This window comes from Engystomops pustulosus, chromosome 5 (genome assembly GCF_040894005.1).
Source record: "Engystomops pustulosus chromosome 5, aEngPut4.maternal, whole genome shotgun sequence".
NCBI lineage: Eukaryota > Metazoa > Chordata > Amphibia > Anura > Leptodactylidae > Engystomops > Engystomops pustulosus.
Window position 1 is genome coordinate 60051251 of NC_092415.1, and position 25156 is coordinate 60076406.

At 41.5% G+C, this 25156-nt stretch overlaps 1 protein-coding gene across 9 annotated transcripts in view; it reads right to left on the reverse strand.

The window, feature by feature from the left end:
- The window catches only part of METTL4 (methyltransferase 4, N6-adenosine), a 168293-nt gene that overhangs the window by 79559 nt on the left and 63578 nt on the right, over window positions 1-25156 (reverse strand). Inside the window, exons 8-9 of one of the 9 annotated variants that reach the window (XM_072152123.1) lie at window positions 13408-13439; window positions 10399-10458 (exon numbers count right to left, since the gene is read on the reverse strand). The exons of 7 other annotated variants lie outside the window; for them this stretch is intronic. In XM_072152123.1, coding sequence (XP_072008224.1) covers window positions 10399-10458; window positions 13408-13439 — 92 coding nt within the window. Of the gene's footprint in view, window positions 1-10398; window positions 10459-13407; window positions 13440-20430; window positions 20568-25156 lie in introns of all 9 variants that reach the window. One more of the 9 variants, XR_011855728.1, reaches the window with a different exon arrangement.

Genomic DNA, 25156 nt, shown 5'->3' on the forward strand with positions numbered 1-25156 from the left:
GTATATTTTATCATTGTAATCGCAGCCAGAACTTTTTTGGTCTCTGTGACAATTGGATTTAAAAAATGTTGGGTTGTCATAAGAATCAATATTAACACTAAAGCTTCATTACAAACACATTTGATAGCGGTTACAGCTGATCATTGTAGCATAGGAGTAAAGTACAATAAATTACCAATATCCAGAGGTCCGTTTGTAACTCAGGGTCGTATGTAAGTCGAGTGTTCTTAAGTAGGGGACTGCCTGTACTGCAATACTACTGTAATGCAGTCTATAGCAATTTTCATGATATCTAATAGCCTGCCATCTGCACACATGGCAAGCCTACGAGTCTCTATGAGACTGTAGGCTGCCATGGCAACCAATCTCACCCTCTGATGATGTCACAAAGGTGGCAAACGTCCATCCAAGATGGCGGCGCCCATCGGAAGGTAAGTTGGGTCTATGGTTAACAGGGTAACTGCCGCGATCAGTGCCAGCACCAACTGCGATAGTAACAGGCGGGTATCAGCTGTATTGCACATTAATAGTGCGTCCTGGTGCACGTAGAGGTGAATATACACACCCTTCATCTGCTCACTCCAGAACAGACTGCTGGTGACATCATCTGGGCATAAACAAGAACTTTTCCCTTCTGAAGACCACAGCTCATCAGTGCGGCTGTGCAAGGGATAACTTCTCAAGCGAGCAGTCTTAACCCCTTAGCGCTCCGCGCCGTAGCTGTACTGCGCAGCTTCCCACTATTGGCGCTCAGCGCAGTACAGCTACTGCGCGAGCGCATACTATTTTAGAATTGTCACCACGTCGCGAGACGTGGTGACATCGGGCTGAAATTTGGGTGACAGAGGCAGGAGGAGTTCCTGTCTCCGTCACCCGACCAATCAAATTGGTCCCGCCCGCCGATCGCCGTGATTGGCCAGTCAAACCTGACTGGCCAATTACAGCGATTTTAGGCTAAAAAACGTGCTTTCCTCTTCCTCCAGCGGCACCATTTTGGTTTGGTATCGCTGGAGAGAGGAAAGAGCGTTACTGTGTGCACCAAAATACACTTTTACACTATAAATAGTGTTCTGATCCTTATCTGATCCCTATTGTTCCCTACAAATTCCCATCCTATCTGTTTTTTCCTGTGTCCTGTGTGTTCCCTGTGTGATCGCCTTGTGTGATCCCACGTGTCTTCCGTTTTTCCCTGTCTGTCCCTTCTGAACCCAAACGCACTTTTCAGTGCGCTGTGTTAGCGTTGTTCTGCACTGGACGCACTTTTCAGTGCGCCGTGTGAATAGCGCTGCACAGAATCTTTAGCAATCTTAGCGGTAGTTAGTTTGTCTTAGGGCAAGCTAGGTGCATTTGTAGCGCCTTTTTGCGCGGTGCACATAGGTTTTTTTCGGTGCCTGGTAATATTTTTTTCCAGAACGCCGTAGGTGTACCCGTACATAGCTACTTTTTGTGTGTGCCATCTGTGCGGCTGGTCCGTGTGGCTTGGTGTGCATTATCTTTTTTTTTTGTGTGCTATCTGTGCGGCTTGTCCGTGTAGTTTAGTGCGCATTATTTTTTTTGTGTGCTATCTGTGCGGCTTGTCCGTGTAGTTTAGTGCGCATTATTTTTTGTGTGTGCCATCTGTGCGGCTGGTCCGTGTGGCTTGGTGTGCATTATCTTTTTTTTTTGTGTGCTATCTGTGCGGCTTGTCCGTGTAGTTTAGTGCGCATTATTTTTTTTGTGTGCTATCTGTGCGGCTTGTCCGTGTAGTTTAGTGCGCATTATTTTTTGTGTGTGCCATCTGTGCGGCTTGTCCGTGTAGTTTGGTGTGCATTACCTTTTTTTTTGTGTGCTATCTGTGCGGCTTGTCCGTGTAGTTTAGTGCGCATTATTTTTTTTTGTGTGCTATCTGTGCGGCTTGTCCGTGTAGTTTAGTGCGCATTATTTTTTTTGTGTGCTATCTGTGCGGCTTGTCCGTGTAGTTTAGTGCGCATTATTTTTTGTGTGCCATCTGTGCGGCTGGTCCGTGTGGCTTGGTGTGCATTATCTTTTTTTTTTGTGTGCTATCTGTGCGGCTTGTCCGTGTAGTTTAGTGAACATTATTTTTTGTGTGTGCCATCTGTGCGGCTTGTCCGTGTAGTTTGGTGCGCATTATCTTTTTTTTTTTGTGTGCTATCTGTGCGGCTTGTCCGTGTAGTTTAGTGCACATTATTTTTTGTGTGTGCCATCTGTGCGGCTTGTCCGTGTAGTTTGGTGTGCATTATATTTTTTTTTTGTGTGCCTGCTAGACGGTTTATCCGTGTAGTTTGGTGCACATTATCTAATTTTTCTTGTTCTCTATTTTTTTTTGTGTGCAATGTCTCAGAAGACGTACACCGTGTTGGAGGCATATAACATGCTTGCCTCTGACACCGAGTCAGCTAGTGGGGATGATGGTCCCTTTTACCTATCATCATCCTCCTGCTCATCTTCCAGTGACCTGGAAGGACCCCCAAGAAGGCGCCGTAGGGTTCCAGGGACTTCTGCAATTGAAGTGCCTGGGACTTCTGCAGGAGAAGTGCCTGGGACTTCTGCAGGAGAAGTGCCTGGGACTTCTGCAGGAGAAGTGCCTGGGACTTCTGCAGGAGAAGTTTCTGGGACTTCTGCAGGAGATAATTATACCCCTCAGGTCCCTGACTTTTTGGGCCATCCTGGCATTAACTTTGACACGACAGGGCTCAGAGCTGTAGACTTTTTTAAGTTTTTTTTTGATGAGGAGCTGCTAAATATTATTATATTTCAGACAAATCTCTACGCTGCACAACATATTGCCCAAAACCCCACGTCCTTTTATGCACAACCCTACAGGTGGACCCCTGTCACTGCAGCAGAGATGTACAAGTATTGGGGCATAATACTCCTTATGGGGATAGTAAAGAAGCCTTCAATCAGGGACTACTGGAGCACAGATATACTGTACCACACCCCCATGTTCCGCATGGCAATGAGCAGGATGCGCTTTGAAGCCATCCATAAGTTTTTGCACTACACTGACAACACACAGTGCCCACCCAGAGGTGACCCCAGTTATGATCGGTTATTTAAGGTCAGGCCCATATTAGATCATTTTAGTGCCAAGTTTGCCCAGGCATATACTCCCGCCAAACATGTGAGCATAGACGAGTCCCTGGTACAATTCAAAGGGAGACTTCAATTCCGCCAGTACCTGCCCAATAAGAGGGCAAGATATGGTGTGAAAATGTATAAGCTGTGCGAAAGTTCATCAGGGTACACATACAAGTTCAGGGTATATGAAGGGAAGGACTCCTCTATAGTGCCCCCAGAATGCCCCCCCTTCCTGGGTGTTACAGGGAAGATAGTGTGGGATTTAGTGCACCCACTGCTGGACCAGGGCTACCACCTCTACCTGGACAATTTCTACACCAGCACCACCCTGTTCAAGTGCCTCACTTCCAGAAATACTGCGGCATGCGGCACTGTACGCAGAAATCAGAGAGGTCTCCCTAAGTCGCTGCTTGGGCAAAAACTTAAAAGGCACGAAAGCAGGGCACTATGCAGCGACTCTGTATTGTGTGTTAAGTACAAGGACAAGAGAGAGGTCCTTGTATTAACCACAATACATGAGCACACCACCACCCCTGTCCCAGTACGAGGTGCCAGTACAGAAACCCCCAAGCCAGACTGTATTTTAGATTATAACAAATACATGGGAGGGGTGGACTTGTCTGACCAGGTGCTTCAGCCGTACAATGCCATGCGGAAATCGAGGGTGTGGTACAAGAAGCTGGCCGTGCACATCATGCAGATGGCATTGTATAATGCTTATGTGCTGCATCGATATGCCGGCCAGAGGGGAACTTTCCTGGAATTTCAAGAGATGGTAATAAAGTACTTTCTTTTTGGAGACCAGGAAGGGGGGAGTGCTAGCACATCTGGAAGTGAGGCCACATCACGTATTGTACCAGGGCAGCACTTTCCAGGAGTAGTTCCCCAAACAGCCAGCAAGGGAAGGTCACAAAAGAGGTGCAGGGTGTGCTCCAAAAATGGCATTCGGAAGGACACCATTCATCACTGTGAGACATGCCCAGAAAAACCAGGGTTATGTATGAAAGATTGCTTCCGAATTTATCATACATCCCTGGATTTTTAGAGTACCCTGTTGTTACCCTGACGCACAGCTTATACATCATGCCGCACCTTCCCTTCTAAGCCCTGCCATGTGCCCAGCCTCTAGATTACTGTCCCGTATGCTTTACCCGGGAAAACATGCATCATGATTTTTAGGGTGTTTGTCTCCCATGGCAGCAGCTGGGCACAAAATGACATAATAGATATTTTTTACTATGCACTATCCATTTTGCACTTTTTCAGGGGTCCACCTGTGGGGTTAAAATGCTAACTATACCCCTAGATTAATTCATGGAGGGGTGTAGTTTCCAAAATAGGGTCAGTTCTTAGGGGTTTCTACTGTACTGGCCCCTATTGGCATCTACAAATCTTTCATGATGCCAAAAAGAAAAAAAAAAGTACAATGTCTGTGCTCCAACAAGTTATTCCCTTTTGAGCCCTGCCGTGTCACCATCCTACAGATTATTGCCTCCTATGGGGTATTGCCCTAACCGGGGTAACCCGCAGAATGATTTTTGATGTGTTTTTCCCCAGTGGCATGAGTTGGGCAAAATACTTTTGTCACTTCAATGGCATATTTGATAAATTGCAATACAACTGTTTCTCTGCACTACTCACTTTGTATTACATTTGAGCCAGCACCTTAGGGGTTAAAATACTCATACAAGCCTACATACATTCTTTGAGGGGTGCCCTTTCCAAAATGGGTTCACTACTTGGGCTTTCTATTGTACTGGTACCTCGGGGGTACCCCCCATTACCAATCTAGTGAAAACGAAGCTTGAAAACCTAAATTGTGCTTCTTTCTTCCTGACCCCTGCCGTGTGCCCAGCCTGTAAATTATTGGCACATGTGTGGTAATGCCGTACTCAGGACAACCCCCAGAATGATTTTTGGGGTGTTTGTCTAAAGTGGCATGGGTTGGGCACAGTATATGAGGCACAAAAATGACTTTTTTGAGATAAAAACACAATTTTTACTCTGCACCATTTACTTTGCATTCAATTTTGACCAGCGTGTTGGGGGTTAAAATGATCATACAAGCCTACATACATTCTTTGAGGGGTGCCCTTTCCAAAATGGGTTCACTACTTGGGAGTTTCTATTGTACTGGTACCTCGGGGGTACCCCCCATTACCAATCTAGTGAAAACGAAGCTTGAAAACCTAAATTGTGCTTCTTTCTTCCTGACCCCTGCCGTGTGCCCAGCCTGTAAATTATTGGCACATGTGTGGTATTGCCGTACTCAGGACAACCCCCAGAATGATTTTTGGGGTGTTTGTCTAAAGTGGCATGGGTTGGGCACAGTATATGAGGCACAAAAATGACTTTTTTGAGATAAAAACACAATTTTTACTCTGCACCATTTATTTGCATTCAATTTTGACCAGCGTGTCGGGGGTTAAAATGCTCACCACAACCACCGATAAATTCTTTGAGGGGTCTAGTTTCCGTAATGGTATCATTTATTGGGGGTTTCTATTGCACTGGCACCTCACGGGCCCTGCCAACATGACATGGCACTCCAAATCCAAAGGTGTGAAAACGGAGCTGGAAAATCAAAATTTCACTCCTTCCGTTCTCATCCCTTCTGTGTGCCCAGCCTGTAAATTATTGGCACATGTGTGGTATTGCCGTACTCGGGACAACCCGCAGAATGATTTTTGGGGTGTTTGTCTGAAGTGGCATGGGTTGGGCACAGTATATGAGGCACTAAAATGACATTTTTGAGATAAAAACGCAATTTTTACTCTGCACCATTTACTTTGCATTCAATTTTGACCAGCGTGTCGGGGGTTAAAATGCTCACCACAACCACCGATAAATTCTTTGAGGGGTCTAGTTTCCGTAATGGTATCATTTATTGGGGGTTTCTATTGCACTGGCACCTCACGGGCCCTGCCAACATGACATGGCACTCCAAATCCAAACATGTGAAAACGGAGCTGGAAAATCAAAATTTCACTCCTTCCGTTTTCATCCCTTCTGTGTGCCCAGTCTGTAAATTATTGGCACATGTGTGGTATTGCTGTACTCAGGACAACCCGCAGAATGATTTTTGGGGTGTTTGTCTAAAGTGGCATGGGTTGGGCACAGTATATGAGGCACTAAAATGACATTTTTGAGATAAAAACGCAATTTTTACTCTGCACCATTTACTTTGCATTTAATTTTGACCAGCGTGTCGGGGGTTAAAATGCTCACCACAACCACCGATAAATTCTTTGAGGGGTCTAGTTTCCGTAATGGTATCATTTATTGGGGGTTTCTATTGCACTGGCACCTCACGGGCACTGCCAACATGACATGGCACTCCAAATCCAAACATGTGAAAACGGAGCTGGAAAATCAAAATTTCATTCCTTCCGTTCTCATCCCTTCTGTGTGCCCAGTCTGTAAATTATTGGCACATGTGTGGTATTGCTGTACTCGGGACAACCTGCAGAATGATTTTTGGGGTGTTTGTCTAAAGTGGCACGGGTTGGGCACAGTATATGAGGCACTAAAATGACATTTTTGAGATAAAAACGCAATTTTTACTCTGCACCATTTGCTTTGCATTTAATTTTGACCAGCGTGTCGGGGGTTAAAATGCTCACCACAACCACCGATAAATTCTTTGAGGGGTCTAGTTTCCGTAATGGTATCATTTATTGGGGGTTTCTATTGCACTGGCACCTCACGGGCCCTGCCAACATGACATGGCACTCCAAATCCAAACATGTGAAAACGGAGCTGGAAAATCAAAATTTCATTCCTTCCGTTCTCATCCCTTCTGTGTGCCCAGTCTGTAAATTATTGGCACATGTGTGGTATTGCTGTACTCGGGACAACCTGCAGAATGATTTTTGGGGTGTTTGTCTAAAGTGGCACGGGTTGGGCACAGTATATGAGGCACTAAAATGACATTTTTGAGATAAAAACGCAATTTTTACTCTGCACCATTTGCTTTGCATTTAATTTTGACCAGCGTGTCGGGGGTTAAAATGCTCACCACAACCACCGATAAATTCTTTGAGGGGTCTAGTTTCCGTAATGGTATCATTTATTGGGGGTTTCTATTGCACTGGCACCTCACGGGCCCTGCCAACATGACATGGCACTCCAAATCCAAACATGTGAAAACGGAGCTGGAAAATCAAAATTTCATTCCTTCCGTTCTCATCCCTTCTGTGTGCCCAGTCTGTAAATTATTGGCACATGTGTGGTATTGCTGTACTCGGGACAACCTGCAGAATGATTTTTGGGGTGTTTGTCTAAAGTGGCACGGGTTGGGCACAGTATATGAGGCACTAAAATGACATTTTTGAGATAAAAACGCAATTTTTACTCTGCACCATTTGCTTTGCATTTAATTTTGACCAGCGTGTCGGGGGTTAAAATGCTCACCACAACCACCGATAAATTCTTTGAGGGGTCTAGTTTCCGTAATGGTATCATTTATTGGGGGTTTCTATTGCACTGGCACCTCACGGGCCCTGCCAACATGACATGGCACTCCAAATCCAAACATGTGAAAACGGAGCTGGAAAATCAAAATTTCACTCCTTCCGTTCTCATCCCTTCTGTGCGCCCAGTCTGTAAATTATTGGCACATGTGTGGTATTGCTGTACTCGGGACAACCCGCAGAATGATTTTTGGGGTGTTTGTCTAAAGTGGCATGGGTTGGGCACAGTATATGAGGCACTAAAATGACATTTTTGAGATAAAAACACAATTTTTACTCTGCACCATTTACTTTGCATTCAATTTTGACCGGCGTGTCGGGGGTTAAAATGCTCACCACAACCACCAATAAATTCTTTGAGGGGTCTAGTTTCCGAAATGGTGACATTTTGGGGGGTTTTCTATTGTACTTTTACTTCAGGGGCTCTTCAATTACACTGTGGCACCACAAAATATTTGCAGCCAAATTGGCCTTCCAAATTCCCGGTATCGCTAACTCTGTTCTGGACATCGATGTGCGGGGAAACAGCAGCTGACATCCACATGTCTGGTATTGCCGTACTCGGAAGAAGCAGGGCAAGAAATTAGGAATATATATTTACCTCAAATTCCTTCTGAATGTATCCGTTTTAGGGCTAAATTGGAAAGATTGAAATCAAAAATTGAAATTTCAAAATTTCCACTCCATTTTCATATGCTTCCGGAAAAATAATTAAAGGGTTAACAGACTTCTTAAATGCTGATTTGAATAGGTTGAGATGTTAGGTTCATAAAATGGTGTTACTTGTGGGGGTATATAGTACATAAGCCTTTATACGGCACTTCCAAACTGAATTGATCACCAAAAAGTTCGCATTTTTCAAATTTCAAGAAAATCTGAGAAGTTGCTACTAAAACTTCAAACCTTCTCACATCCATAAAAATAATGGAAACGTAAAACAAATTATGGATATAAAAAGAAGACCAATGGCAAAAGGTTTCTATCAAAAAAAATTTGTGGTATCACTTTTTGTCTAAAAATTATAACATTTGAAACTTTGAAAATAGTCATTTTTTTCAAATTTTTCCTAAATTTTTGAATTTTTACCCCCCAAAAAAGGAACGGATCACCGAAATGACACTACTAACATAAACTACAATGTCTCACGAGAAAACAATCTCAAAATCACAGAGATATCTTAAAGCGTTGAAAAGTTATTACCACAGGAAGAGACACTGGTCAAATTTCCAAAAAAAGTTGCGAGCCTTAACCTGCAAACAGGCTGCGTCCTTAAGGGGTTAAAATAGCAGTCTGGGCAATATCACATACCCAGCAAACTCTACAAAAGCTACAATTCAGTTATCAACAGGCTGCAGTAAAGACAAAGGCTTTACATTGTGTATTATATGGATTAATGGAATCAAGACAGCACATTTTTTGAAGAAGGTGATGAAAGATTATGCAAGACGCATACAGGAGGGGTGCAGCGTTACCTTATATTAATTCCATTCTGCACAGTATGCACTGATCATTTCCTAGAAGCATCACTGTGCTGACAAAAGAGTAAAATACATTATTTTTTTTTAACTCTACATCTGCAATTTGACTTCATCAGTCAATGGAAAAATGTGCTATTCAACCATATACTTGCATTTTCTTGTAACCAAAAGGGTTGAACAAAAAGATGCAAAGCAGTCCCCATGACTCCAGTGGGAAGTAATTGTCACAATAGTATAAAGAGACACTCCTTTTATTAAGAGGATGAAGACATTATTTGGCAGCCTAAAGCTCGCATTCAGGCTGTGATGAGAGACATAATATACCCACAAGAAAAGAGGAGAATGAGGGCCCTTAGAACATGCCTATTATTTCCATGTTCTCTAGATTAATCTTCACCCAGTTTCACACCTGTTTCCTTTACATATCCGAAAGTGCTAAAAAGTTATTTACAACCTAATTCATGGGCAAATCCCAGGATACTTTACCGATACTCCATAGAAAACCATAGTGATTCAGAAATATATGTCACAATCTGCTTGGAGATTTATTTCCATACAAACAGAAAAATAATGAATTTCAGGTAAATATTGTAAAGGCAGACAAGGTGAACGCTCATCTTGGAGACAACTAGAACATGCTGTGATTTTTTCACACTGTGCTCGGTTGTCAGCATCCTTTAAGAGGTAAACCCTAAGCCAAGCTTATAGGCACACCTATTGATTTCCTTTGATAGTACCAGCCAACATTTCCAAATACAATTTGTTAAGATCACATGGAGAGAACATGTCTCATCCTTAGGGGGTGCCAAACTGATTTTGTTTATCTGTAGTGTTAATAAGAACGCCAGCTCCATTGCATCAGGAGCAAATTAAAGGGAACAGAATTGACCACTGTACAGTATCCTACACTGGATGCAATGATTTTAATACAGAATACAAAATGAACTCAATAGCTTTTTGTCTACATATGGAAGTACAGAATGTTCCCATAGATATCTCTAGGCGCTGATTAATATTGGATCTGCACTAAGTAAGGAAAGCATATTACAGCTTTTAATCTCTAATAGCAGGTAAAACTACACAATATAGATAGGACCATGAGGAGCAATGAAATAGTACAGAATGTATATTATATATATAAAATATACAGGCAGTCCTCGGGTTACGTACAAGATATTTTCTGTAGGTTTGTTCTTAAGTTGAAATTGTATGCAAGTCGGAACCGTATACTTTATAATTGTAGCCCCAGCCAAATTTTTTTTGGTCTCTGTGACAATTGGGTTTTAAAAATGTTGTATTGTCATAAGAACCAGGATTAACAATAAAGTTTTATTACAGACAACTTAGATAAGTTGAATTATTCTTACCGTTAACTCCTTTTCCATTAGTCCACCATGACGGCCCCACATGGAGGATGACCCTTGACCCTGCAGGGACAGGAAGCGGAGAGGTTAAAACAGCCCCCCCCTGCATCCACATATCAGTGGCTTCCATTAACGAACCTTGACAGTGGATACAACCCATTTATTATGTTTTCTTTCACATATAATATAGGCATAAACATTCAAATTATCAACAATATGTCATAAGGTGGGAATATACATGGGCCGTCATGGGGGACTAATGGAAAAGGAATTAACGGTAAGAATAATTCAACTTTTCCCCTAGCGTCCCCCATGACGGCCCCACATGGAGACATAACAAATAACCATCTCTTTAGGGGGGACAACAGCCTGTAAAACCTTCCTACCGAAGTCTAACTCTCTAGAACTCTGTAAGTCTAGTCTGTAATGTTTTGCAAAAGTCATATGGTTGGACCAAGTTGCAGCCCTACAAATTTCCTCTATGATGCTCCTCTCTTCTCTGCCCAGGACGTTGCCATGGCCGGAGTTGAGTGTGCTTTAACCTTCCCTGGAGTCTCTAATTGTTGAGCAGCGTATGCTGCTCTGATGACTGATTGAATCCATCTTGCAATTGAGGCTTTGGAGGCTTTTTTGCCTTTATTTCTACCCCCATATTGAAGAAGGATATTGTAATCTTGATGCCAAGATTCAGTCTGTTTGAGGTATTGTAACCGAGTTCTTTTAACATCCAAGGAGTGCCAGGCCATCTCTTTTTGATTCTTTGGATCCTGGCAGAAAAAAGGCAAGATGATTTCCTGATTTCGATGAAAATCAGTCGAGACCTTTGGGATAAAAGTTTTGTCTAGAGTTAATGTTATTCTGTCATTAGACACTTTTAAATAAGGCTCTCTAATGGAGAGGGCTTGTATTTCTCCCAATCGTCTAGCTGAGGTTATTGCTACTAAAAATGTTACTTTTAGGGTCAGATCTTTAATGCTAGCCGATTCTAGAGGTTCAAACGGGGGCCCAGTTAGGTAGTTTAGGACTAAGAAGAGATCCCAGTTAGGAACTCTTTGTTTGAGTTGCGGCCTCAACCTGGAGGTGGCCTTAACAAATCTCTTAATCCATCTATGTTCTGCGAGAGGTATATTGAAAAATGCTCCTAAAGCCGATATCTGTACCTTCAGTGTATTGGTTTTTAGCCCCTTTTCAAATCCTGCCTGTAGAAAATCCAGGACCTAAGAAATATTGGGAGATAATTGATTAGGGGTTGCTGTTCCACAAAAAGAGACAAATTTTTTCCCATATTTTGGAATATACAACTTGCCTTAAGTGTAGAGATCACACTGTCTGACAAGCCTCTTGACCTCAACAGTCCCCATTCAGGATATAAGCCGAAAGTTTCAAGTTTTGCGGGTCTGGATGGTATATTGGTCCCTGACGAAGAAGGTCCTTCCGACATGGAAGTAACATTGGCTCTGCTATTGCTAAATCTTTTAGTGTTGCAAACCAATTCTTCTTGGGCCAAAAGGGGACTATTACAATCACTTTTGCTCCGTCCGCGATAATTTTTTGTATCATCTTGGGGATTAACGGCATTGGAGGAAAAGCATACATTAAGGTTGCGTCCCACTTGTGACAGATCAAAACATCTCTTTGTAGCGAGAAGAAAAGACCTGTTTTGGTGTTCTCTCTGGTAGCAGAGAGGTCTAACATTAGAACTCCCCATCTTTGTGTTATCTGGCCATAAACTTCTTGGTTTACAGACCATTCGTGATAGTCTGCTATTCCATTCTGACTCCCTTTTAAAAAATATAGCAAGGAAATTTCCTTTCTCTTGGGTCACGAAAGGGTTGTTTCTTCGGAATAGACTTTGTTTCTGGAAACCCTTTTCTCTTATCTGCGGCCTTCTCTAGAATAGCATCTAGTTACGGTCCGAAAACATATTCTCCTTGGAACAGAATGCCACACAATTTGGATTTGGAATGAATTTCCCCACTCCATTGTCTCAGCCACAACGTACGTCTGGTTGAATTTGAGAGAGCGCCCTATTTCGTGCTAAACCTTACTCCTTCCGCTGTTGCAGATTTTAAAGTTGGTATAGTATCCAAGAGGACTTCTCTTGGGGTTCCACTTCTGATATGGTTTTCCAATCCCGACAACCAGAAGAACATTGTACGAGCTACTGATGTTGTTGTTATATTGGCTTTAAGGTTCAACATACTAGACTCCCAGGTTTTCTTCAATAGGCTGTCTGCTTTTCTATCTAACGGATCGTTCAAATTGTAATCCATCTTCAAACGGGAGGTCCGTCTTCTTTGCAATTTTTGTTAACAGGAAATACCCTCCTTCTTTTTGTTTTTAGAATGCCAAAAAGTTAATCCTGTACCGACTTAGATTCTTCAATGTCCTCAATCTTAAGCGTATCTCGTACGGCTTTAAGGAGAGCATCCAAATCATCAGACACAAACATATATTTTGACTCAATTTTAGACGCTGAGAAAGAGGGAGGTGGTTCCATTTCAAATAGCTCCATATTTGATGTGGAAGCTTGTTCTGCCTCAGATTCCGAAAGGGATTCTACCACTCTGGGTCTTTTCCAAGGTGGCTGTAATTGTGGGATTAATGCGGAAATGGATGAGGATACTGACGTCTGAATTTCACTCTTTAGGAATACCCTCATTTCATCCATAAATGACGTTCTTTTTTCCCGCATTAACCCGTCAATACATTCTTTGCAGATTGTTTTTTTGTAATTGGGTGGTAGTTTATTATAACACATATTGCATCTTTTAGAGGATGTTTTCTTTCTCTCCACCTCTTTAGTTTTCTCCTTTTCCTTAGGATCCTGCTAAAGAGATGGAGACCAGGAATTTAAAGAACCTCTCGAAACCACTCACAGGAGTTATAGGCGGGGGTTCTGGTAGTGTTACATCCATAATCAGGGATTCCATGATTTCAATCTAAACCGAGTATCATGCATTTAGATCATTTCAAACCATAACATGTACTACAAGAAGAACAAATCCTGACCTTATACAGAATTTTGTCGTAATAAGCCGCACCTGCATAAAAAGAATAAGGCATTTAGACCTTGTACAGTAACATTAAAGGTATGGCAATGAGCATGGTACCTTACACCCACTGGTTTTAGGAGTGTCAAGACTGAGTCACCGCTGATGTAATCCTTTAGACCTCAGAGCAGCGTGCACCTTGATTAGCGCTGGAGTCACGCGTAGAAATCCTGTAGACCTCAGATCAGCGTGCGCCATTTTTAAATTCTGGCACCCTGCGCCAGTTTTCAAAGGCCCGATACGTCACTTCTGGTGCGACACGGCCCACCTGAAGTTGTCACTGAGCTCCCGACACGCGGCAAGGAGCAGCAAGATGGCGGCGCCGGGTGTCTTTGGCTTTCCGGAGCCACAGACAGAGCCGGCTGGAGACTGCGTGGGAGGCCTGGCACTGATCGCAGTCCCCAGTCTCCTAGGATAAAGGTAAGAACCCGCTCCTTAGCACGAACTCCCCCATACCGTCCCACATGGAGGAGACCGGAGGAGTACTCTCCACTCCCTGCCCGTGTAGGGACAGGAAGCCACTGGTATGTGGGATGCAGGGGGGAGGGGGGTGTTTTAACCTCTCCACTTCCTGTCCCTGCAGGGTCAAGGGTCATCCTCCATGTGGGGCCGTCATGGGGGACGCTAGGGGAAAACTGTTATAGCTGTTTTAAAAGAATAGAAGCAGAGCATCCAGGCAAAAAGTAATTGGATACGTAATAAAAACCTCTTTATTCAAAAAAAAGTTTAAAAACATATAGTGACGTTCTATAACATTGTAATTCTGATGCGTTTCGGACCGTTCACTATATGTTTTTAAATATTTTTTTAATAAAGTGGATTTTTTATTTATCCAATTACTTTTTGCCTGGATGCTGGACTTCAACTCTTTTGGTACTGTGGATTCCCTAACTTTTCCCGGCACAGCGTGTCCGTGCACCGGCTGCACATCCAAGTCGGCATTAACTCATTATTGGTTGGTGAGCTGAAAATATTTTTCTTTTTTTTACTGTTATAGCTGTTTATTGTAATCTAGGGCTAAAGTACAGTAAAACCAACATCCAGAGGTCCGTTTGTAACTAGGGTTCGTCTGTAAGTCGGGTGTTCTTAAGTAGGGGACCGCCTATATAAATTTAATTCCTCTTATCAGCTATTATACTGCCTCATTATACTAAATACCTCAGTTTAATGCTTAGGTCAGACATCAGAGAGGAGAGGTAGTCCAGACGCAGAGGTCTGATAGCAGGAGGATATCTATCTCAAACTTATATAATTCATTGCAACTTAAACCGACTTGAATATTGCTATAAAGTTTACAAGGTATCCAGTGTATTCTATCAGCAGAGGGCAATTTATTAAGATGACACATCAGTACAGTATGGATGCTTAAAGGTGTTGTAGACACTTTGTAAGTAATCCCCTATTGAAAGAACAGGGGATAACCAGCTGATCTGTGAGGGTCTGACTGCTGGGACCCCCACTCATGAGAATGGGACACCCAGCAATCTGGAGAAGGGCAGTACCATTCTCAATGAAGGATCCTACCACTCCATAGGGCTCAGCTATGTCTGGTATTCACACAGACATTGAAAGGGAGTGTAAGGTTAAATAGCCTGTTCTGTGTTACTGCCTTCACACATTGTATGGAAACTTTTTACTTATTAAAAATAAGATCCAAGGCTGTTATAAGAATGGGGAACACTCCTCTCCTTACCTTCCAGGCAAAAGGAATGCCTAACAATGGTAGAAATGGCCTTGTTCTAACATTTTTTGAGATACCTTGCTAAGGAGTTATTTTTATTTTCATGCAGTAGTAAGATTTTTCACTCTTAATAGGATGCTCCATGATCTTTAGGCAGAACGGTGGCTTCATGGATCATGGATTCAAGTTTGTATGTTCTCTCCATGTTTGCATGGGTTTCCTCCGGGTCCTCTGGTTTCCTCCTACACTTCAAAAACATACTGGTAGGTTGGTTAGATTGTGAGCCCCATGGGGACAGGGACTGATCTGGCAAGCTCTGTGCAGTGCTGCATAATCTTTGTGCACTATATAAATAAATATGTTTTTACTTTAGCTTTTACAAGGTTTTCCAGCTTTTTTGGCACAGGGGTTGGTGAAGTTCCAAACCCCTGAAGGGTACGCAGGGTCAATCATGTGATCCTGTACACTTCTGCATATGTGTGGCTGCTCTGTTACAAGCCGGGATGTGGCACCCGAGCTGGACTTGCAGGTAATAATTGAACTACCATAATTGCTTTCTTGGTGCCTTTGTGGGTGGGTGCCCGGGCTCTACTGCACAAGTTATTTTTATGTACTGATTGTATTGGTTCTACTAAGCCCTATATTGTCATCTTTATTTATGTATTTACTGGTCTTTCATCTTCAGGCAGATTGTGGAATGGGTTTAGGGCACATTTTGCCCTTGGCAGCTGTGTACACCCTTGGGGTGTACTTTTTAAGTGTGTTTAATGTTATTGTTGTTCTGTGGTGATTGTGTTTCATAGTTAGGTACATATATAAACCATATTTTATGTTTAGACCCGTATAGGCATCCAACTTTTGTTGGTAAACTTGGGTCCATTAATTATTAACACGGGTTCCAGGAGGTGCAGGAAGTGAGTTAAGAGTTGACCACACAACCTCCGATATGGCACAAAACTGTCCCACAATGTTATCAAAGAGCCTAAGAGCCTTTTTAGTACAGCAGACTGCCAACAACTGTCTTTTGATATAAGCCCGGTGTGTAACTGTATTATATGGGACCAAGAGTAAACCCAGGTAGCATATTTATAACCAAGGCATAGATGTGGGGATTTGTGGATCTAGATAAAAAATTGTGGGTAAAATTTACATATTTATTTGCCTTAAGGTGTACTCCAGTTAACGGAGTGTAGATTACAAGCAGAATACTACAGGCCTACGCAATTCAGTGAGTCAGTTACCGTGTGCTTTTCAATGGAGATAGATGACCAGCACCTGTTGATTCCCTCTGCTCTTGGATGTAATCTTGTAATGGTAATATCTCCCAGGGTAAGAACAACGGGAAAGGGCATTTATTTGATTTTATGAGGTGTGGACACATGCTTGACAACCCAGGCAAACTCTGGAAAACCTCCTATCTAGGTCAAACCCAGCACAATAAATGAGTGCAAACCTCTTAATGGGAGGTCATGGGATTATAGCTCTGGTCCCATCAGACTCGTTTAGATCTCCAGTGTCTTTTGAGACCAAAATATCCTTCTTACCCATTAAGGGTTTCTTCTCTTCTAATGCCATATAAAACAGACTCATAACCAGGTACGCAATAGCCTCACTGTCCTTATCCCAGATATGTTGTATAAAGGTAGGGTGGCGAAAGTGCCGGTTTGTTGTAGGACGCGCTTCCCAAAATTAGAAAGGATCCGATATCAACTGCTTGGTTTTGATGAGGTTTTTATTCGGTTAATAAAATTGGACTACGCGTTTTGGGGGTGGTCTACCCCCTTCATCAGGTCCGTAAGATTTACTAAACAGAAATAAAATGGGACGTATATATACACATGTAGATAAAAATAGTGATAAAGTAATAAAGTAGGTGTCAGTACATGGTTAAGCGAATCTTATCCCAGATATGCATTTGGTCTCTGTGCCATAAATCCATAACTGGCATATGGAGTTCTTAATCTTATGCCCCTCTGTCCTTCTTTGTGTTATTTGGTGGGAAATCTATGAAAACCATCTGTGCCACTAGGACTCTGGAGGTGTTAGTTGGCTTACAACCCACCAGGGAGTTAATGACCATATCCAGTTTATCTTCAGGCTACATACTTCTATAGTCATCACAGGGTTGTACAATTTTCTATAAAATAAAGATATACTACTACAGAAAAGCTACCAACAGGAACAATCGTCTCAAAACAATACACAGATTAGAAGCAGTTTTCTGCTGAAAGTACATGGTAACATTTTCTGATGCCAAGCGCCTACATCCTTGATGTAAAAACAAATAAAGGATCAAGAGAAGAGCTTTCTGAAACAGAGTTAAGTGATTTGACCCATTTATTGTTTCCTTGTCTGTACCTTTCAGCAGTGTAAGAAAAAGCTCCTCTGTACTATTTGTTTTAGATAATCTGTACCAAATCCCATAAATCAAACCTCTTACACGCCCTGACTGAATGACAATCTAACCTGCAAAGTAAAAGTATGCTGGGCATGATGACAGACGCACACGTTGGTCCATTCACCTCCTTCATAGCTGTACAGAATTCTGAACAGAAGATTACTTGGCAGTTTTATACACAAACAAGAAGACTGTGAATATAGTGACAGCTTTGTAATCACACTTGTGATACAGTTTTACCATCCGCTTATTACATATCATACATACCTTCTTATGTAAATACAACATAGAGTTGTAGCTTTAAAATACTTGAAATTAATTGACAATGTAAAACTAAATATAAAATAATTAGATCTATGAAACAAATACAGGTAGTCCTTGACTTAAGAACACCGGACTTACAGATTATAAACGGACCTCTGTGCCCACTGTGATTGGTAATTTACTGAACTTTGTCCTCAGGATGCATCCACATGTTCTGTTTTTCAGATGCAGTTTTTGAAGCCAAAAACAGGTATGGATCATAATGGGTGAGACAAATAATTGAAAGGCGCTGCTCCTCCTCCTCCTACTCCATTGCTGGTTTGGGCATCAAAAACTGCATCTGAAAAACAATATGTGGACGCACCCTCAGGCAATGGTCAACATTAGAATTATCAAAGGTGTTTGCAATAAAGCTTTACTGTTAATCCTTGATCCCATGACATCTCAAAATTATACAATGGTATTGTCACAGGCACAAGTAAGAACCCAAAAAAGCAGTTCCAAATTAAATACAAATATATCTGATGGTAGATTCTTCCTGCCTGCCTCTACCCATATCAGGAATTTAAGAATCCTGAAGCCTAAATTGTTAAAAACTTTTTAGTAATTTGTGAAGTAACTGCAGAGGCGACTGGGGCATGGAGTAGCCTTAGCTCCCAATGCCTGGCCAGGTTATTACATGCCACAGTAACCACTGCAGTTAATTTAAATGTTTACAAGTTTTAAAAAAATTATGTTAGGTTCCACGATCAGAAGCGTAACTATAGTGGGAGCAGCTACTATGGGGCCCGCAGTGTCTGTGGGCCCCCCATCATCCGACCTGAAACTAAAGAATAGAGGAAGTACACCATTATATTCATATGATGCTGCAAATTGTACAGCATAATATGTATATAATATATATGTGATGTATATATAAGGCATATGTGTTTGCATCTGTGATGTATATATGGTATATGGTGTGCATATGTGCTGTACATTTGTATATGGCACTGTAAGTGTGTATATGTGATGGGTATATGCACTATATGCATGTGAGTATACAAGTGTGTATAGGAGTGTATGAATGTATGTACAGAACTGTGTGTATACATCAGTGTAATATGTATATATGTATTGTATTTTTATGTGGAAAGGGGGCCCCATTCAAAAGTCTGCTATAGGGCCCTGCCTCTTCTAGTTACACTACTGTCCACGATTATCAAGTTACAGATTAGGGCAGAGACCAGCAGGAGGAATCTATCATCTAATACACTTCTGATGGTAGGTTTCCTTTAAAGGAAATCTACCATTTGTTTTCATGCATTGTGAACCAAACACATCTTGAGAATGCTGTAGCTACAGTGATGCAGAAACATATCTTGTTTAATCCCTGATCTGAGTGGTTTTGCTAAAAAAAACAATTATACAATGCAGGACCTTGGGAAAACTGGGTTGCAGGCTGGATGCCGTTCATGAACACATTACGCGGAGCTGAACTGCCCAGACAGGACTAATCAACCTGAGCCACATTACTCATATATTGCAGCTGGGGGATGGTGCAGCGATTGATTACTTCTGCCTGTAAGGCACAACACAGTGGTTACAGCATTCTCTGGAAAAGTGCATAATTAGGGTAAGAGGAGAAGCGCTGACCCAGCCAAAAGGACCAACAGAGCCACATTATCAAAATTTTATAATTTTTTTTTTTTACACCAAAACACTCAATTCAGTGATTAAACAAGATATGTTTCTGCATCAGCGTAGCTACAACATTCTCAAGGTAAGTTTGGTTCACAATGCATAAATGTGGCCTTTTTTTGCATATGATTAAATATCAAGTACATTGGTTTTCTGAGACTTTAATATTCTTAGTATAGGTCATTTATAGAAGATTGGGGGGCACAATCTGATATATTTTTGGATTCATTACTGTTAATTAAAAACCGCACCAAATACCTGCATGTGTAATTGTTGAATAATAACATATAATGTGTCGTTAACTCACATAAAATTAAAAAAAATTGAAAAACAAAGACTGAATTACTGTTTATATTAAATTACACCAAAGCAAAAATATTTTCAATAAAAACTATAGTTTATGCTACAAAACACAAGCCCTCCTAAAGCTTCATTTGTATTCAAAGTGTTCTAGTAAAAAATAATAAAACCTATAGAAATGTATTATTCTAATTGACTTGCAGAGAACAATTGTGCTTACAAGGCACATCGTATGTTTATTGGCTCCACACCAAAGCTTCATTTCCTAACAACAGCTCATCTCAGCAGACTCTACCCCATAAAGATTATGAAATATCTGCAGATTTCGAATTTCCATGTGATGTTAGCCTCAAATTCCCACTTGGAGAAATATAATAATGCATGTCTACTCTTCAAGATTATTTCAGAAAAGCAAAATGGTAGTAAATACATATACACTTTTTAGGCGAGACCACAGGAGTTGGCGTAAAACAAAGAATAAGTTTCTCTGTGCACAATGCCGCTGAGGTGCACAGTGTCAGCAAACACGTTGTTGGTGTGCTTATATTGCTCTCTGCTGGACAGTAGGAATATGAGTCGGAGTTAAGCATTGAACGTTATTAAGTTAGAATGCCAGTAATATTTCTAGCTGCAAAATGTTATTTCATGGAGCATCTTACCTAATGTTATTAGCCTAGTCACAGGAACAAAGGGAAGCAAGAATAATGAAAATTTCTCTCTGCAGAAACGGCTTGGATTTAATATTTCTGTATGCTGTAACCCTGGATGAAGAACACTTTTGTCCAAAGGGTTATTGCTATTAGGAGTAGAAAATAAACAAAGCAGATGTGCGCTATAAAACAATGTCAGAAAATCGCCAACGCTGCCAAAAGTTTTAATTAATTTCTCACACAGTAGAACAGGCAGCAAAATAAAAATACAAAAGGTGATAAAAATCAACAAGGAAAATGATGTCGTAAAAGAGAATAGTTAATAAAGTGAAGCAGAAATAAGCTTGATGATAAATACATTATACCGGTGTGTGTGCATATGTGTGTGTATATATGTACAGTATATATATATATATACACACACACACACATTATATATATATATATATATATATATATATATATATATATATATATATATATATAAATAATTTCTAGAAACAAAAGACAGAAAACATTTGCTCAATGGCAAGTAGAAGGAATATGTTGCTTGTACATTGTTATAATCATTGCTGATTTTCTTTAGAAGACTGATGAAAATGGTGACAGCATTTTTCCCTGTGCCATTCCCTGGAGAAATCTTAGATAGGCACAAAGGCTGTGGTTGGAACATTAGCTCTTTTTGTTAGATTAAAATAGAAGAGGTTTAGTTTCCCCAAAGGATTATTTGTACCCTTCCACATTTGGCTTGAAGGGTTAAAAATATCCCCCAACACTGACCGCCAGCCAAGAAATCAGATCCCAAAGCATTTATTTATGGATTTGGCCTAAATACACCAATTTATTCTAAGTCAGTCTCTATATGAAAGTACACTGTTATGGTAGAAATCTGTAAAAGTATCACATTCCTGCATGTGAAGATTAAATACTAAATTGCTATATTTATAACTAGACAATCACGGTATAATAGACAAAATTTAAATTATCAATACCTATAGTTTGTCACAATGCCACAGGAAAACTGTACAATGAGGAACATAAAAAAGGGGAACATCCTTTATTGCCATGTCCTAGAAAAACAAAGAGCGGGAAGCCTTTGGCCATACATCCCTATTTTACAGACCAGACAAAGATTTAACATGCGAGTGTGTGGAATATCAGTTACTTGAAGAAAAAAAGTTTTGTGCCGTTAAACAACATTCTTGAAATGGTTATAGCTTTTAATGGCTCACTAAAAAATAGAGGCTGGAAGCTTGGTCGTAACATCTTTTCAGTAAGCCATTAAAAAGTATCACAATCGCAATAAGGTTATTTTATTTTGCCTATTAAAGAGAAAAGAATTTTTCCAGAAACATATATACATATATGGCGAAAAGCAAGATTGTCAAGGCAACTAGTAAGAAAAGTATGTCTAGCAAGGTTTGTCAGATATTATATGCTATACATATATTCCATACTGGATATGTCGGTTCTCTTCCTGAACTAAGGGTGAGTAACATTTATTGGTTCAACAGTCATACTGCTCACCTTTAAAGGGAATCCACCATCAGAAATTAGCCACTAGCAGTATGTTGTCAAGCAGCTGAGCAGCTTCTAGATGATGTTTCTTTCATGGCCCTGGGTGAAGTCAAGGAGGTGGAGAGTCTAACACAAGTCAAGCTTTCTCAGATCAGATCTCCTGAAGTCTGGCGCATGATGTCATTAGAGGAGGTGTTCAGAGGCATGGAGAGCTGGACTTCAATATTAAACTCTGTCTCCCTGACTTTATACATCTAACTTCAAAGTTGATTTTCTGGAAAATGCCACCACACTGAGTCATGAAAGAAACATAATTTCTAATGTCAAGTTACTTTTAAGGGGCTGCATCAGTAACCAGTACCAGTACCCTATAAGTACCAACAACCACAGAACAGCACAAAATGCCATCCCAGAGACCACAAAACAGGTTTAAAATACTCAAGACCTCCAAAGAATAAAGCTAATAATACCAAAGACCCCAGTACAGACCAACAATACTGCAGTACACTTGAGTGCAGTCATATTGTCCATCATCTCTCTTAATCAGTCTTTTTTTTTTCCAGGGAGGTGTAATGATATTAACTTGAGACAACTGTTCACCAACCTTCAGATACCCCACGATAATAGGGGACTGATGGTTATTGCTTTCCAGGACAATGATAAAGCATTTGACTCAGTAGAGTGAGGATTTATGTGGGAGATGTTGTCCCGAAGCTTTATTGTAGGCCCAGGGCACGGGTCCACGTCAATGGTTATCGGACTATTTACAGCTGGGGAGTCGACTAGGCCAGGTTTCCCACTTTATTCATTGCCTGATATACCTAGCTGACTTTGGCCCTTCACTTGATGCTCTACTTGCAGTAGTGGAGGAATTTGGGGGGTATACTGGGCTGAAAGTTAACTGGCACAAGTCAGCACTCCTGATGGTGGATAACTTTGATGCCTCTCTGATTTCACCATCTTCTAGTCTGATTGTTGTTGAGCCGTTTGTTTATCTGGGTATAGTTATCCATAAAGATGTCACCAAATTTGAGACCCTTAATATTGTCCCTGTTATGCAGTATGTGGGCACAAAACTTAAAGCGTGGGAACAGTCAATGTTTTCAAAATGATCCTTCCACCTAAGTTCCTCTATATGTACCAGGCTAAACTGTCGTTGCTTCCCAATTTCCACTTTGTAGATAAGCTCCTAACCCCGCGTTTGTGGGGGAATAATTCACCAATAATTGCAAGAGATACTTTGAAGGCCCCATCTGACAGAGGAGGCCTGGGCCTACCTCACATGCATAAATATTACAAGGCTGTGCAATTGACATATGCAGTTTGGTGGATAAAGTCAGACCAATAATCCAGCTGTAGTTCTTGAGGCGGCCCTAGTGGGTTCTTATGAAGCCCTGACTAATGTTGTCTATGTGGGCGGGAAGGTATGTTGGTTACATTACACATGGTGGCAACAGTGACAATGTGGAATAAGGTGGTGGACTGTTGTGGGGATAACTCTAGGGCCTGGTCTCCCGTTACGCCCTTGTTTGGCAACTCTTTCCTGCACAAGTTTGAATTCTGGGTGCGAAAGGGACTCAAACATCTTACCCAATTGGACCGAAACCAGATTCTCAGGACCTTTGCATCCCTTGATCTGGAATTTAATCTGGCACCTACTTGCACTGGAGGCGCAATTTGGAAAAGAGAACCTAAAAATTGAGCATAGTCCTTTGGAGATTATTGCTAGAACAAAAGACCTATCAAAACCAACTTTCAACACACAGTTGCTAGACATGCAGCTGTCACCGCAAGAGAGAAGTTTCATGTTATGGCAGACTGATATCCCTGAACTGGAGGATTGCCACTCATCATCATCAACTGTGATCAATTGATGGAGGTCAAATGGCTGCACCAACTTTACCTGACCCCTTTGTCTCTGTCAGATGTGCAGGCTCCCCACAGATGTCCTTTAACAGCTTACCGACATGTGACATCATAGTATGTCACACCTTGGCTGCTGGTGTATGGAGAGGGCTCATGGGCTAAGGCCATATTGGAATCGATTGCTGTCCCCTGTGAAGTCATCAAGGGGGCTGAGATCAGTCACTATGCCAGCCTTAGGTCATTCAAAGACCTGAGTCTGTCTAGTTTTAACACAATTACAGTGTGTGATTTGCTCATTGTAATAGATTATATGTAAAAGCCTGTTATACCATGCCTGAAGAAAGTACATTTTTTCACATTTGGGTCTCCCTTTTGTCTGTTCCACTCCGGTGTGCCTGCTGGGTCTGGTAGACAAGAGTAGAAAGAGTTCTCTTTCATTTGCTAGTGTTTTATGGTAGGAAAATGATCTTAATTAGCTGGAAATTTCCTAAACTCCCTACTCTTGCTAAATGGATTGCTCTGATTCATAGTATCATAGTATATAAGGCTGCAAATCCATCAAGTCCAACCTTTAAGAATTAAATAAATGTTATTTCCCCTTAACCCGTGATATTTTTTCTCTCCAAAAAGGCATGCAGGCCTCCCTTGAACATGTAAATAGACTTTTGTCTATGTTGATGGTAGAATCGCCTCTCCTGTAGGCGTAGAGGATGCCCCCTTGTCCTGGTCACAGCCGTAGGAATAAAAAGATCTTTGGAGAGATCCTTGTACTGTCCGTTCAGGTATTTGTACATTGTAATGAGGTCTCCTCTCAGTCGTCTTGTTTCCAAACTGAATAAACCCAAATTTTGTAATCTGTCATTGTATTCTATTCCCCTAATCCCCCCAATAATCTTGTTTGCTCTCCTCTGCACCTGTTCGAGTTCTACTATGTCATTTTTCTATACTGGTGCCCACAACTGTACTCATTGGGGCTCATTTACTAAAAGGGTCCTGCGGCCGCACTTTGGTCGACGATAGTCTGACGATTTCCGATCTGCGTCTCATTTAGCAGAGGATATTGGCACATGTGATAGAATTTTGGTGCATGGACGCCGGCTTTCATGCTACACAATTCGGGGGGTGGGCCTTCGGACGACCCAACTGATTCGGACTAAGCGGGGGATTTAACTTTGCAATTGTGTCGCAAGCCAAGCACTTACATGCACCGGGAAGAAGATGGTGAACTCCGGCAGGCCTGAACGGGGATATCGGGCGCACGATCTACGTGAATCGTGGCAGAGTTCATCCTCGTCAGACATTCCAGATCGGGTATTGCGCAGGGACCAGGTAGGTAAATGTGCCCCAATAT